This window comes from Acanthisitta chloris, unplaced genomic scaffold (assembly GCF_000695815.1).
Source record: "Acanthisitta chloris isolate BGI_N310 unplaced genomic scaffold, ASM69581v1 scaffold40104, whole genome shotgun sequence".
Classification (NCBI taxonomy): Eukaryota; Metazoa; Chordata; class Aves; order Passeriformes; family Acanthisittidae; genus Acanthisitta; species Acanthisitta chloris.
The window spans coordinates 1-12,398 of record NW_008668337.1 but is presented as its reverse complement, the minus strand read 5'-3'; the positions used below and the strand labels follow the sequence as shown (position 1 = coordinate 12,398).

General features: G+C 54.7%; 1 protein-coding gene across 1 annotated transcript; it reads left to right on the top strand.

Annotated features, from left to right (window-relative positions):
- Positions 1–1,248: 1,248 nt before the first annotated feature.
- Positions 1,249–12,069, top strand: STK40 (serine/threonine kinase 40; the record flags this gene model as incomplete). Its single annotated transcript, XM_009072851.1, has 10 exons — positions 1,249–1,362; positions 2,897–3,016; positions 3,834–3,919; positions 4,376–4,519; positions 4,943–5,170; positions 5,875–5,927; positions 8,643–8,758; positions 11,138–11,282; positions 11,504–11,623; positions 11,985–12,069. Coding segments are annotated over exons 2-10 (1,089 nt in total), but the record flags the coding sequence as incomplete, so codon positions are not given.
- Between the last annotated feature and the right edge of the window lie 329 nt (positions 12,070–12,398).

Below are 12,398 nucleotides of genomic sequence, written 5' to 3'. Positions count from 1 at the left end.
GCCCCTCTCCTCCTCCCTGTGGGATGATGAGTGAGGAGTCAGGGAAGGGCTGAGGCTTCCCCGTGCGTTCCAGGTTCTCTCGGGGATGGAGCTGTGCCTGGTGGTGTCGGGAGGGCTGAGCTGGCTGCAGGAGGAGCAGGGGCAGCGCAGACAGGACAGGCCTGGTTTGGTGCTGGAGAACAGCCCAAAGTCACAGGGCTGAGGGTTTGAAGGACATCCTAGCCCAAAAGGAACTTTTGCCTGACCAAGGGCCATTTAAATGTTAAAATGCACTCCCTACATGTGCTAGTCAGCTTAATGAAGTACACCCTACCGCTCTGTTACGCACCTCCCCACCTAGATGGTGCTGCACGTGCCACAGGAGGAGGAGGAGGTTGGGATGTATATGAGGGGAGCAGAAATTTCACCTGCTTAGGAGGCAGACCCAAAAGACCTTGGGGACAGTTGGTGGGTGACTCTGCTCTCCCTCCTCCCAGAGTGGGATCCCTCCTTGGTGTGATCCTGGTATCCAAGGACCAGCTGGGACACGAGGGCCAAACTTTAGGCCAAGCTTCATACACTGAACCCAACTCCTGCTTTGCTTGGGATCTGCCCTCAAACATTCCCTGGAATCCCCCAGCCAGTGACTCCTCCACAGGCTCGGCCTGATCCAAACTCCGCCTGTTCTCAGGGAAGCTGTTCCAATGGGAAGGGAGCCTCTGTCCCTGGGAGTGCTGATGACTCGGGGCTGAGCTGTCCCTGGCTGAGTTTGCCCGGGAAGGCATGAGGCAACGCTCTGGGATCAGCACTCCTCGACCTGCCTGTTCCATGTGGGAAGCTGGGCCCTGCTCCAGCTTGTACCTCTTTAATGCTGTGTTTTAGGTGGTGCCCAACACAGCTTCTCAATAACTTGGATTTGCCCTCAGCCAGGGTTAAATGTGAGCTTTGATTAATCCTCACTGATAAGTTCTGCCCAGGGTGGTGTTTTGGTGGAAAAGGTGCAGCTGGTGCTGCTCGTGTGATTCAGTTTGTTGGCTTCATTGCTGCAAGTGCAGAGGCTGTGCCAAGAGGGTCAGAGAGGGACAAGAGCCTCTGGACCAGGTCTCCAACTTCTCCTGACTGGGTGGGTCCCAGGAGAGAAGGTTGGGTGGTACCAGGAGCTCTCCTGGGCCAAACCCACGCGGCCGTGCCGGGTTTGGTGCATCCCGTGTCGTGGCAATCACAGCGACCCAGAACCACAGCATCAGGTGTGTCTCCTCTCACCTTACAGAGTCCTCGACCTTTCCCCCATCCAGCCTTCTCCGAGGTGAGGACTCCTGCCTCCTGAGACGCTGGAAAACCTAGTTTGGAAGAAGAGTAACGATACAGTTGATGCTGAACCACGTGAGTCCTCGGCGTTGTTCACGGTGACGCCTCTCGTGGCGGTGGGCAGCCAGCCCAGAGTGCACAGGGGTTTATCCCAGAGCTGTGTTGGGGGAGTTCTCTGAAGGAGATGGTACTCACATGCTTCTGGCAGAGAGGATGATGCTCAAGGAGTGGAGGAGTTTGTAAGACACAGTGGGTCAGGGCTGTGGAATGAACAGAACAAGGAGCACAGGGGCCTCAGGACTCAGCTCACTGGTGTTGTTGCTCTGGTGAGGTCTGAGGGCGGTGGAAGTCAGGAGAGCAGGGATGCCAAGTCTGCTGCAAGACTCCTTATCTCCCTGGCTGTCTCTGCTCCTGGTGACAGGTGCTGCTGGGTGAATTACTGCAGTGAGATCAGCTCATGTCCATGGAAAGGGTGGGACTGCCAGGGGGAAACTTCCCTCGGAGCGAGGTGACTTATCAGTCCCTGGCATGGTGAAACACTTGGAGCTCTCAAAACAAATAAGGACAACCCAAACAATATTTTCCCAGTCTGCTGTAGTAACCTCTTAGGGAAGAACTGGGGGAGGGTTGGGTTTGAGTGAGGAAATGGAGCTATGCTTGGTTCCTCTTCTCCAGCCCCAAAAATGTCTTCAGAAAGTGAAACCACAAGCATTGAATGTGCAGATGTTTGTGAAAGTCTTTGAAGCTGTTTTCCAAGAGCTGAAGGTGAGGTGTGCTGGGAACAAGTTGCCTCTCCCTGCAGTGGTGCAGAGAGCCCCACGGTGCTGCCTCTCCCTGCAGAGTCCATTAAAGCTTTTAACACTGTGCTAAATCCAAACACAGCACAACTGCTGCACGTGGGGGCTGAGGTGACAGTTTTATGTGCTGGACTCCACGTTGCAGCTGTACTGGATGTAGGTAGATGGAGATGTACCAAGGGCAGAGCCTCAGGGGTACAAAGTGAGAGGGAACTTTCTTCAAGACTAAAAATACATTTTTGAATAATCCTTGTGAAACGAACTGAATCTCACAATAACTAACGTATTTGTTTGCTATGTCCCTGTTGGGAAAGATGTTCATTTTTATGGATGTTTTTGTGCATTCTTGGCTGTTTGAGCAACACTGAAGCCTCTGAGGGACTCGGTGAGTGGCTGTGCTGCCTGGTGGGATTCCTCCCCGGAGGAACCCCCGAGAGCCTCCAGGCTGCAGCAGACACCCATGCACAGGGATAACTTGGGCATCTTCTTCCAGAGCTTTTTGGAATATGTTAATTTGCAAACTTGTTTTTGCTGTAAAACAAGCTTTAATTATCTTGACTTGTTCCCACTATGTCTCTCAGACAACTGTTGTAGGAAACGTTGCTCTGAATGACGAGGCTGATTTGTGCCTCCAGAGCTGCTGCAGCTCCAGCCCACCCCGGTCTGTCAGAGGGAGCTGGGGCTGTGTGTAGACACACAAGTGGGCAGAGCCACCAGTGCATCCGTAGGTGAGAGCCTTCCAGCACCAGCCAGGGAGAGCAGCAGAAAATAACTCTGTTGCTCATGGGCTGTGGTGTCTGCTCTCCCTGCAGAGCCGAGGATGAAGCGGCGCTCGTCGGACAGAGGCGCTGGGGAAACGTCCGCCAAGGCCAAGGCTCTGTGCGCGGGGATTTCTGGCAACAACGCCAAGAGAGCAGGTCCCTTCATCCTGGGTAAGCTGGGAGGGGGCTCTGCTGCTGCCCGGGAGGCTGAGGGGTGCAGAACAGCCAGGCAGGGCTTTGGGGGGAGGTGTGAGCCCTTGGCTTTACCCTTTTGGGTTTTTTTACACTACACTCTTAAACTTTGTTAAAGAGCAAATTTATTTGGGAGTGCTTTGGTTAGGGCACTGTGGAGGTGTTCAGCCCTGCTGGCCTGGAATGTGCTGTTGCAGCAGCATGGGGACATCTTGGTAATGCACTGGTGGTCACTGGAAGTGGTATGGGCCAAGGCAAGGCCACTGCTAGCTCTGAGAGCTGCTGGAATAGTTGTTGGTTCAGAACTAGTTACATAAACTGTACAAAATGATAGGTTTGACAGAGGGAGCCAGTGGCTGATCAATTGGAGCTGATTGGTTTGCACTGAGGAGTGGAGGCTGTGTGCACTTGAAAGTTGGGGCAGTTTGGACGCACCTGAGCCGTCCTTGCAGAGGTGGCAGCTGTGTTCCCAGGTGTGGCAGTTGCCATGGGTGTTGCTGCTGAGTGTAAGAGCTGTGTGGTTCAGGCATGCAGAAGGCAGAGTTTCTGCAGACAGCTGGGCCACGTGTGGGCTTGGAGAAGTGTTTCTCAAGGGAACAGACGAAACTGTCCCCAAAGGTTTCAGAGTTCAAGACCTTTTTTTTTTTTTTAATTTGCTTTAGATTTATAGAAATGCTCTCAGGCTCCTGCAAAAAGGGAACTTGTTTTAAGCCAAACTGCATGACACACTGATGTAACCCCAGTTAGTCACTGCTGCTGGAAGGAAAACAAGTCTTGTTTCTGCATTCTGCTGTAGGTCCTCGTTTAGGTAACTCCCCTGTGCCAAGTATTGTTCAGTGTTTGGCAAGAAAGGATGGGACAGATGACTTTTATCAGCTAAAGGTAAGCAAACTGCAGGCTGCCAGATTTTCAGGGCTCTTCAGCCCTTGGGCAGAGTGTGGTGTGGGCTGAACCAGTGCTGGGTCAGAAACAGCTGCTGGAGCTTCCCCCAGCAGGGCAGTGCTGCCAGGCACAGATCTGTGTTCAGACCAGCCCTGAGACGAGGCCTCTGGCTGCTGAACTGCTCTCCCAGAGCCCTCAGTCTGTGCCTGAAATGGGGCAGCTCCAGAAGGGAGAAATCCCCTGGGATATTTGCAAACAGCCACCTGAGCTGCTTTTCCATGTCAGTGAAGCTGCTGCTGTGCTTTCTGCACAGCTGGGAGTGAGTTCAGGTCTGTGGCAAGTACACAGCCCTCAGAGCATTACATCAGCTGCTAAGCACGGGAGTGCACAGTGAGAGGGGCTGGAGGCGTTTGGGTTTCTCTGGGAACTGTAAAGTTCTCTTCCCTTTTCCTGAAGATTCTCACCTTAGAAGAAAGGGGTGACAAAGGAATAGAAACCCAGGAGGAGCGACAGGGCAAGATGCTGCTGCACACAGAGTACTCTCTGCTCTCCCTGCTCCACAACCAGGAAGGAGTGGTCCATCATCACGGGCTCTTCCAGGTACACCCGGTCACCATCCTGCCTGGGGCAATGCCAGGGAATGCTGATGGATTGAGCTGCTTTTGTTTAATGAACAGTTCGTGCTGACCCTGTTCTTCTGTGTCCAGAGTTCCAGCACTGTGCTGAGGTTAACCACTGCTGCTTCAAACAGGCTCTGGAGAGTTCAGTGGGATGTAACAGGGCTTGGGATTTGGGGCATGTGAGAGTTCATGGATGGGGCAGACACTCAGCACAGTCCCCTTCAAACAGGACAACAGCTGGCAATGTATCCTGTATCTTTTTGACATCTCACCTTAGGCCAAAGACCAAGCACTGTGATGCATTTGCCTGTTCTGAGCTCACCCTGCAGTTATTTGTTCTCTCAGCCTCTGTACACATGCCCTGAAGCCTCCCTGAAGTGCTGCTCCTGTTTGCCTCCCCCAGGACAGAGCCTGTGAGATTATAGAAGACCTGGAAGCCAACAGGATGGTGAGGAAGATGAAGAAGCGCATTTGCCTGGTGTTGGACTGTCTCTGTGCTCACGACTTCAGTGACAAGACAGCAGATCTGATCAATCTGCAGCATTATGTCATCAAGGAGAAGAGGCTGAGCGAGCGCGAGACCGTGGTGATATTCTACGACGTGGTACGAGTGGTGGAAGCATTACACAAGGTGAGAGGTTCCTGTGCAGGCAGGGGACAGGCTGCAGGGGCACAGCACCTCTGCCCCAGGCCCTGAAGGGCATTCCTTGCCCTTCCCTCTGTGCTCCTCAGGTCTGTGCATGGCGAGGAGGAGTCTGTGGGCTGTGGAGAGGGACCCGCAGGGCTGAGGGCAGGGCAGGTGCACCACAGTGTGGTGAGCTCAGGCAGGGGTGGTCAGAGGAGAGCAGAGGCTGTTCAGACACAGGAAACACAAGCTGTTTGCTTCTGAAGCCAAATAAATCAGTGCAAGAATTGATTTGTGAGATCAGAACCTCAAGCTGCAAGTTTGAGATCAATGGGCTGGAAACTGCTGTAATGGAAATGGATTCTGCTGGTGCTTGATGTGTTACCTCATGCCATGGGACACCCATCCTGCCCTGAGGGATCCCTTGAGGGATCATCAGATGGGTCTAACCAAGCCTGGACACTTCAGTCTCAGGTCTCTCAAGTCTGTCTTTGTGAACAAAGTAGAAAACTTCCTTGTTTTGTCCTGACCAGAATTGAAAATAAAGTGCACAAAGTGCCCAGGATGGAACCAGACCTGGAACCTCAACCTGGGTTACTTCTGAGAATGAAGATGCCGTGATTTCTCTTTAGTGCTCTTGTCCAAGTATGGAACTTACACTTCTCTAACAAACAGGGTTTTGCTCATGCTATACCTTATGTTTCTTGCAGAAAAATATTGTGCACAGAGACTTGAAACTAGGAAACATGGTGCTAAACAAAAGGTAAGCTGGCTGGAGAGGTGCTGCCTGGCAGTTGGTTTATGTCCCTTCTCTGAAGCAGATTTCTGTCAGGAACAGCCAGAGGCAGCACTTGGTGAGTGCCCTCGTGCAGGAGGGCGAGGGAAGGGGAAGCAGAGTGCAGAAACACAGATCCAGCTCCAAGCTGTGAGTTCATCTCCACAAACGAACTGAGCCCACCTGGGTGCTCCTCTCTCCCCCCAGCTCAGTGACCCCTACTCAGCACTTCTGCAGGGATTCCAGCTTGTGACACTGAATTTTGTAGCAGCTCAGGAACCTGCAAGAGAAGTGCTGGGTTTATGTGCTGCAGAAGAGGGTTCAGTGGTTGGTTCAGTTCCTGCCATTCCCTCCCCGTCGTGCCGGAGGCTTTCCCCGCACTGCAGCCTGTCCCACAGCCCTCCCCGTCGTGCCGGAGGCTTTCCCAGCACTGCAGCCTGTCCCACAGCAGTGCTAGATCTCACTGCTGCACTGCTGTGTTTTTGCTGGCGGTAAAATATTGACTTAGCTAAACAAAAGCTCTTCTGTCCAGTCTGTGTTTGTGTTTGGAATGGCTCCTTTGTTCCGTGGAGCCTCCCTTAGGGATGTGCTGGTGTCCAAGGGTTGCTGTCAGAGCCACAGGGAGCAGCCCTGGAGAGGGGCAGGAGCTCAGCAGTGAGGGCAGCAGGTGGTGGCCTGGCTGTGCCTGGTGCCTCCTTGGAGCTGTTTGGAGTCTGGGGTTCTGCAGTTACTTCTCTGGCACCGAGCTCAGCTCAGATTTTCTGCTCTGTCCTCCCGTATCACGTTACTGCCTAAATATTTTGCCCTAACTGGAAAAATGAGTGGAATTCATCCTTTTCACACTGTCTGGTTTTCTGTGGAATGAATAAGAAACTGGAAGGCTGCAGGTCTGCAGGCTCTGCACCAAGCTTGCAGGTTCCCTGGGCTCACAGCTTGCTGCTCTCTCCTCCCTGTCACAGGCAGCAAACAGGTTTTACCTCCCGAGGCTGAACCTCTTGGTTACGCACACACACAGCTGGGGCTCCTCAGGGCCACCTCTGAGTTGTTTCAAGTCGTTTCTGTAGAGGTGCTGTAAGAGAAATCTCTTGTGCTTGCTGCTTTGATTCTCCTTGCTGGAAGAGGCAAAGGTCGGTGCTTTAAAGGATCCACACAGAGCTTCCCTCCTTTCCTGGGCACAGCGTGCACCCCACGGAAGGGGCTGCACCCAGGGCTTTGAACACACTTGTCAGAGGCATTCTTTGTGTAACATATCTTCTCTGCTCTTTGCTAAGCAGTCCATCAGCTGTGGTGAGGGAGAGCTGTAGCCTGTGCAGCAGTGAGTCATGGGGAAGGGTGGGAGAGGCGTCAGAGCCATCTCCATGGAGAGCAGCAGCCAGTGGGGCTGAGCACAAACGTTTGTTCTGCTCCAGCCATGCTCACAAAGAGCCCAGGAGAAGGTCCCTGCTCATGGGGGAGTGAAGGCAGCAAGGTGTCACTGAGAGGTCCTGGCAGGCTTGTCACACCCCAGGCTAGTGAGGGTCCCTCAGCCCCTGCCTGCTGCAGGCACTGAAGCCTCTCAGCCAGAGTTGGGTGATTACAGGCCAGATTTCTGGGACTAAATAAAAGCAAGCAACCCTGAACATTTAGTGTCCTGTAGAACACTTAGTCTTTTAAATCCTTAACAAATCCTGCAGCCTGTTATTCAGCCAGGGAAGTCTCCTGACAGTTGAAGCTAACACTTCTTAAACACAAGTCTGTCTGTCTCAATAACCAGCTCTGCATGGCCAGCCCACACTTGGTTCTGTTTCACTTCTCTCTCACACTGGCTGGGAATGTTTCTTGGTTATTGTGACTGACTTCATCCATTCTCTCAGGCTCGAGTTGTGAAATACTTTTCAAGAATACAGAAATCCTCCAGACAGTGTTCTTTTTTTCTACTCACACCTTTAAGTTGTAAGTCAAAATCCAAATTATCTGGGTGACATGGAGGATTTCATGTGACAGTGGCTTTTTAATGAGGGATGGAAAAATCATTACTGGGAGCTGGCAGCAGCAGGGGGAAGTGGAGGTGTGTTAGCAGAGACAATGTGTGTTCCTGCAGCGCTGCCTTTCCTGGGGGAGGTTTCTGGGTGTTGGTCAGGCTCTGTTCCACACACCTGTGGTGGAGAGCTGTCCTGCAGATCAGGTAGAACTGCCACCAACCTCCTGTGTGGGACTGTGGGTGACACAGAAGTGTTGAGCCTGATCACAGCTCCTGCAGCTCATCTGGTGACATGTAAGCACACAGTGCCCAGGGCCAGGCAGGGGCAGCCCTGCCACAGGGTGTTTTCCCTCAGCTCCCAGGAAACGCTGTGTGGAGCAGATGCTTCAGAGATGGCAGTTGAGAGGTGCAGGGCAGAATCAGCAGCTAAAAGGGACTTCAGCTTTGCTGCTCATGCTCTGCAGTGGCCAGACAGCACCTGGAGCCTGTTGGGTGTAGAGATTGTCATAGCTGTAACACAGACTCTCCCGTTGTCCCTGTGGGAGCTTTGCAAACCATCCTGGCAGACCTGGAATCCCTTCCCTTTGGGATGGAGTTCATCTTACAGCTGTGTGTGTCTTCTCCCAGCACTTCAGGCTTCCCCAGGCACACACCCCTCTGCTCTAGGGTTAGCTTCCTCTGCCTGTGCTGTGTGGCTGGTGCAGGATGGTCTGTGTTCACTGCCACCTTGTGCTTCTGCCCAGGACTCATCGGATCACCATCACGAACTTCTGCCTGGGGAAGCACCTGGTGAGCGAGGACGACCTGCTGAAGGACCAGCGAGGCAGCCCTGCCTACATCAGCCCGGACGTGCTCAGCGGTAAGGATCCCCCAGCCCTGCTCGTGGCAGTGCACCAAACCTGCTGTGTTCCCACTGCTCCTCCTCTGTGAGAGCCTCCTAAGCGTAGGGTCCTTGGTCTGCTTTTCCAGCTGGGAAAGCTGGAGGGAAGGAGTGAGCGTGACTTACTTCTGAAGGCTTGTCTGAACTTCAAAGCTAGTTCAAAGCTCCTGCCTGTTCCCAGCTAAGTCTGACTGCAGACAAGATGTTCTGTTTTCCGTGTCTGAATCTTGTTCCTGAGGCTTCCCTTAAGCTGCAGGTAAATCCCTGGGCCTAAGGGGCAGCTGGTCCAGGTCCCACCAGGATGCCAGAGTATTCCAGCTGTGCACTAAGAGGAGCAGTTGCTGCAGCTGCTGCTCACTTCCAGGGGGAACTGGTGACCCTCTGGGCTGACAGAGAGGAGTTACTTAAAAGTAAAGGAATGATGACAGCAGGCCAGAGCAGTCTGGCTGGGCTGGAAACCCTCTCCAGCAGCCTGGCCTGTCTCTTGTCTCCAGCAGAGCAGAGTCTGGCACAAAACAGCTTTCCCTGATGTCCTCCTGCCTTTAACTGTTCCCAGTGCATGGGACTGTCAGACACAGCTGTGGTTTATGTCTGTTCAGGAGGTTTCTCTCCATGAGAGTCTCTGTCCCTGGACTGCCCCTGGAGCAGGCAGTGCTGGTCCTGGCTTGACATGCAGTGTCCCAAGCATCATTTTTGGGGGGTTTCTTCTCACCTAGGTGAGCTGGACTAGTGTTGCAGGGTGCAGGTACAGGTGGGACTGTCAATGAAGCTTCTCCCTCTGTTGATCCAGGTATTGGGGCTTAGCCCATGAGTTATTGTTCCTGGTATCCCGAGCAGAAATGCCTTTGGAGGGAGTCAGTTTGGAATGTCCATCCCCAGTGGAGTCCCCTCAGGTGTGTCAGGTTTGCAGGCAGCAGCAGTAACTGTAGCCAGGCTGTTCTGCTGTGATGTGCCAGGCAGGTTGGAGGCATTTCCCTCCTGGGCAGGCCTGAGCCAGGAAGGGAGCAGAGGCAGGAGGGGAGGTGGATCCTGGTTTTTTGCAGACCTTTCCTGTTCTGCAGGATATCCTGAGGCCCTTGTGACCTGATGGGTGATAGGAGCCAAGTGCTTTGCAGGGACTTGAAGCAGTTGTGGCTCAAGTGGCTGTTAGAGGCTGCATGGAGCTGCTCCTCCCTGCTGCAGGGTGCTGCTCTGTCCATCCCAGCTGCCTCCCTCCATGTTTCTCCCAAGGGCTCTCCTTGTGGAGCTGCCTGGAGGCCACAGGGCACTGAGCAGGCTGTCTTGGCTGAATTCTGACAGCTGAGTCTGTTCCAAGGCACAGCCTTAGATCAGGACCCATCCTGCCCTGCCCAGCCTAGCCCTCACGCTGCACCCCAGCTTTGGTGCCTGCCAGCAGCCCTTCCCTGCAGGGCCCATCCTGTGCTCTCCACACTGCTCCCAAAATGGCTCAGCCTGCAGTTCCCCTCCAGGCACTGAGGGAGAAGTTACTCGAGGACATTCCAGACGTCACCACCACCTTCAGGCTCGGAGCATCCCTCTGTTGCTGGTGCTCCTGTGCAAGGGGAAATTAATCACTGTTGTGGGTCTCCAGGAGGAGCTGTCTCTGCTGAGGGATGGCTGCTGAAATGTCACAGCAGGAAAGGCTGGAGGAGGAGGAGGGAGAGGTGCCTTTTTTTGAGCATATAAAGCAAAGAATAATTAGTACAAATAACAAATGCTGCAGCAGTGACTCACTGTGTGAGTCAGAGGAAGTTGATCCCTCGGTCCTGTGCTGTGCTGCAGCACTGGAGTTTGGTTTGTGACCCTCGTGCATGCTGCTGACTGCTGGGGCTGAAGGGGCTTTGCTTCCATCAGGTGAATCCCAGGGCAGCAGCTTTGTGCAGGGAAACACCTTCCTGCTCCTGCTGGGGCTTCAGGGCCAGCTCCAGTGGCTGTGTGCTGGATCCATCCCACGGGCAGAGACCCATCTCTGTGGGCTCAGTCTAAGCCTCTCTAGCTTCTTCCCTGCCTCCCCCTGCCCTGTGCTCCCTGGCCCTTGGGTTCCCTCTGCTGTGGCCTGCGCTCACAGCTGGGTGGATCAGTGACCCTGCTAGGCTCGGAGCTGCCGGCAGTGACCTGGGACTCCATCCAGCACAGGTTCTGATTGCCTGATGCCCTTGGATCCCCTAAGGCCATTCATCAGGGATATTCCTGATCCCTGGGGTGTGGAGATGGAGTTGCTGATTGACAGGGGATGCCCTTTGGGCAGGGCTGTGGTGCCATGCCGTGGGAGGTCTCTGTCCCTGCAGAGGTGGGAGGTGAGGGCTCTCCCAGCCTGTGCCCTCGGGATGCTCAGTTTGTGTGTCCTTGCTCCCCCAGGACGGCCCTACCGGGGCAAGCCCAGCGACATGTGGGCGCTGGGGGTGGTGCTCTTCACCATGCTCTACGGCCAGTTCCCCTTCTACGACAGCATACCTCAGGAGCTCTTCCGCAAGATCAAGGCTGCCGAGTACACCATCCCCGAGTGAGTACAGCCTGGGCCTGCTGGGGCAGCTCCCCTCAGAGCCCTGAGCAGAGAGCAGGCTGTGTGGGTACACAGCAAGGAGCAGGAGCACAGCTGGGACAGGGTGGAGGTGTCCCAGGACAGGGAATGGACCCCTAGCTGACCTTGGGGGCTCTGGGTGGCTCCTGTACCAGTATGTCTTTCCTGCCCAGCCCAGTCTCACCGTGTGTCCTCTCCCCCAGGGATGGCAGAGTCTCGGAGAACACTGTGTGCTTGATCCGGAAGCTATTGGTCCTGGATCCGCAGCAGCGGCTGACAGCTTCTGAGGTGCTGGAGTCCCTCAGCTCCATCATAGCCTCCTGGTACGTGAGGGGACGGGCCTGGGGGTCTCCAGCTGTGCCCAGCTCGGCTCACCAGGGGTCTGGGAGCTGCAGGAAGTCTTTAAATCCCATGTTCCCGCCATGGATACAGCTGGAGAGGCCTGTGCAAGTGTTCAGCACTGTGGCCGGAGGCTTAAAGCAGCAGCATCACAGAGCAGTGCAGGAAGGGCCTCTGTGCCCTGCCTTGTGGTGCTTGTAGCAGCAGGAGCTGGAGTTGCACCCAGTGTGTGCCATGCTCTGGTGGCAGCCCCAGCCATCCCGGCGGGATCCCCCTGCCCAGGGCTGGGTGAGGGTGTTTGAGCTGGTGCCATGCTCTGGATCCCAGCGCTGTGCTCTCCCCCAGGCAGTCCATGTCCTCGCTCAGTGGTCCTTTGCAAGTAGTGCCAGACATCGATGACCAAGTGGCTAACCCTGAAAACCCCCAGGAGGTAAGTTTTCCTGCTTTCCTTTGTAGGTTTTCCTGCTTTCCTTTCCAAGGAACTGCTTTTCCTCGCCGCTGTGCCAAGTCTGGCTGTGATGGGAAGGGCTGGCAGCCCCGGTGCCCCAGCTGGGCAGGGCGGGGAGGACACAGCATGCTGAGTCCCTCCCCAGCTCACGCAGCGGAAGGAAAGGCTGATGCTGCTGGGACAGGAGTCACATCCAGCTGGCTGAGCTCACCGCCCCGGAGCTGGTGAGGGACAGCTCCTCTGCTCCCAGCACCACAGCTGGGAATGCTGGGAGGAGGCAGCGGGGCTGGCTCAGACTCCAGCGAGCTCTG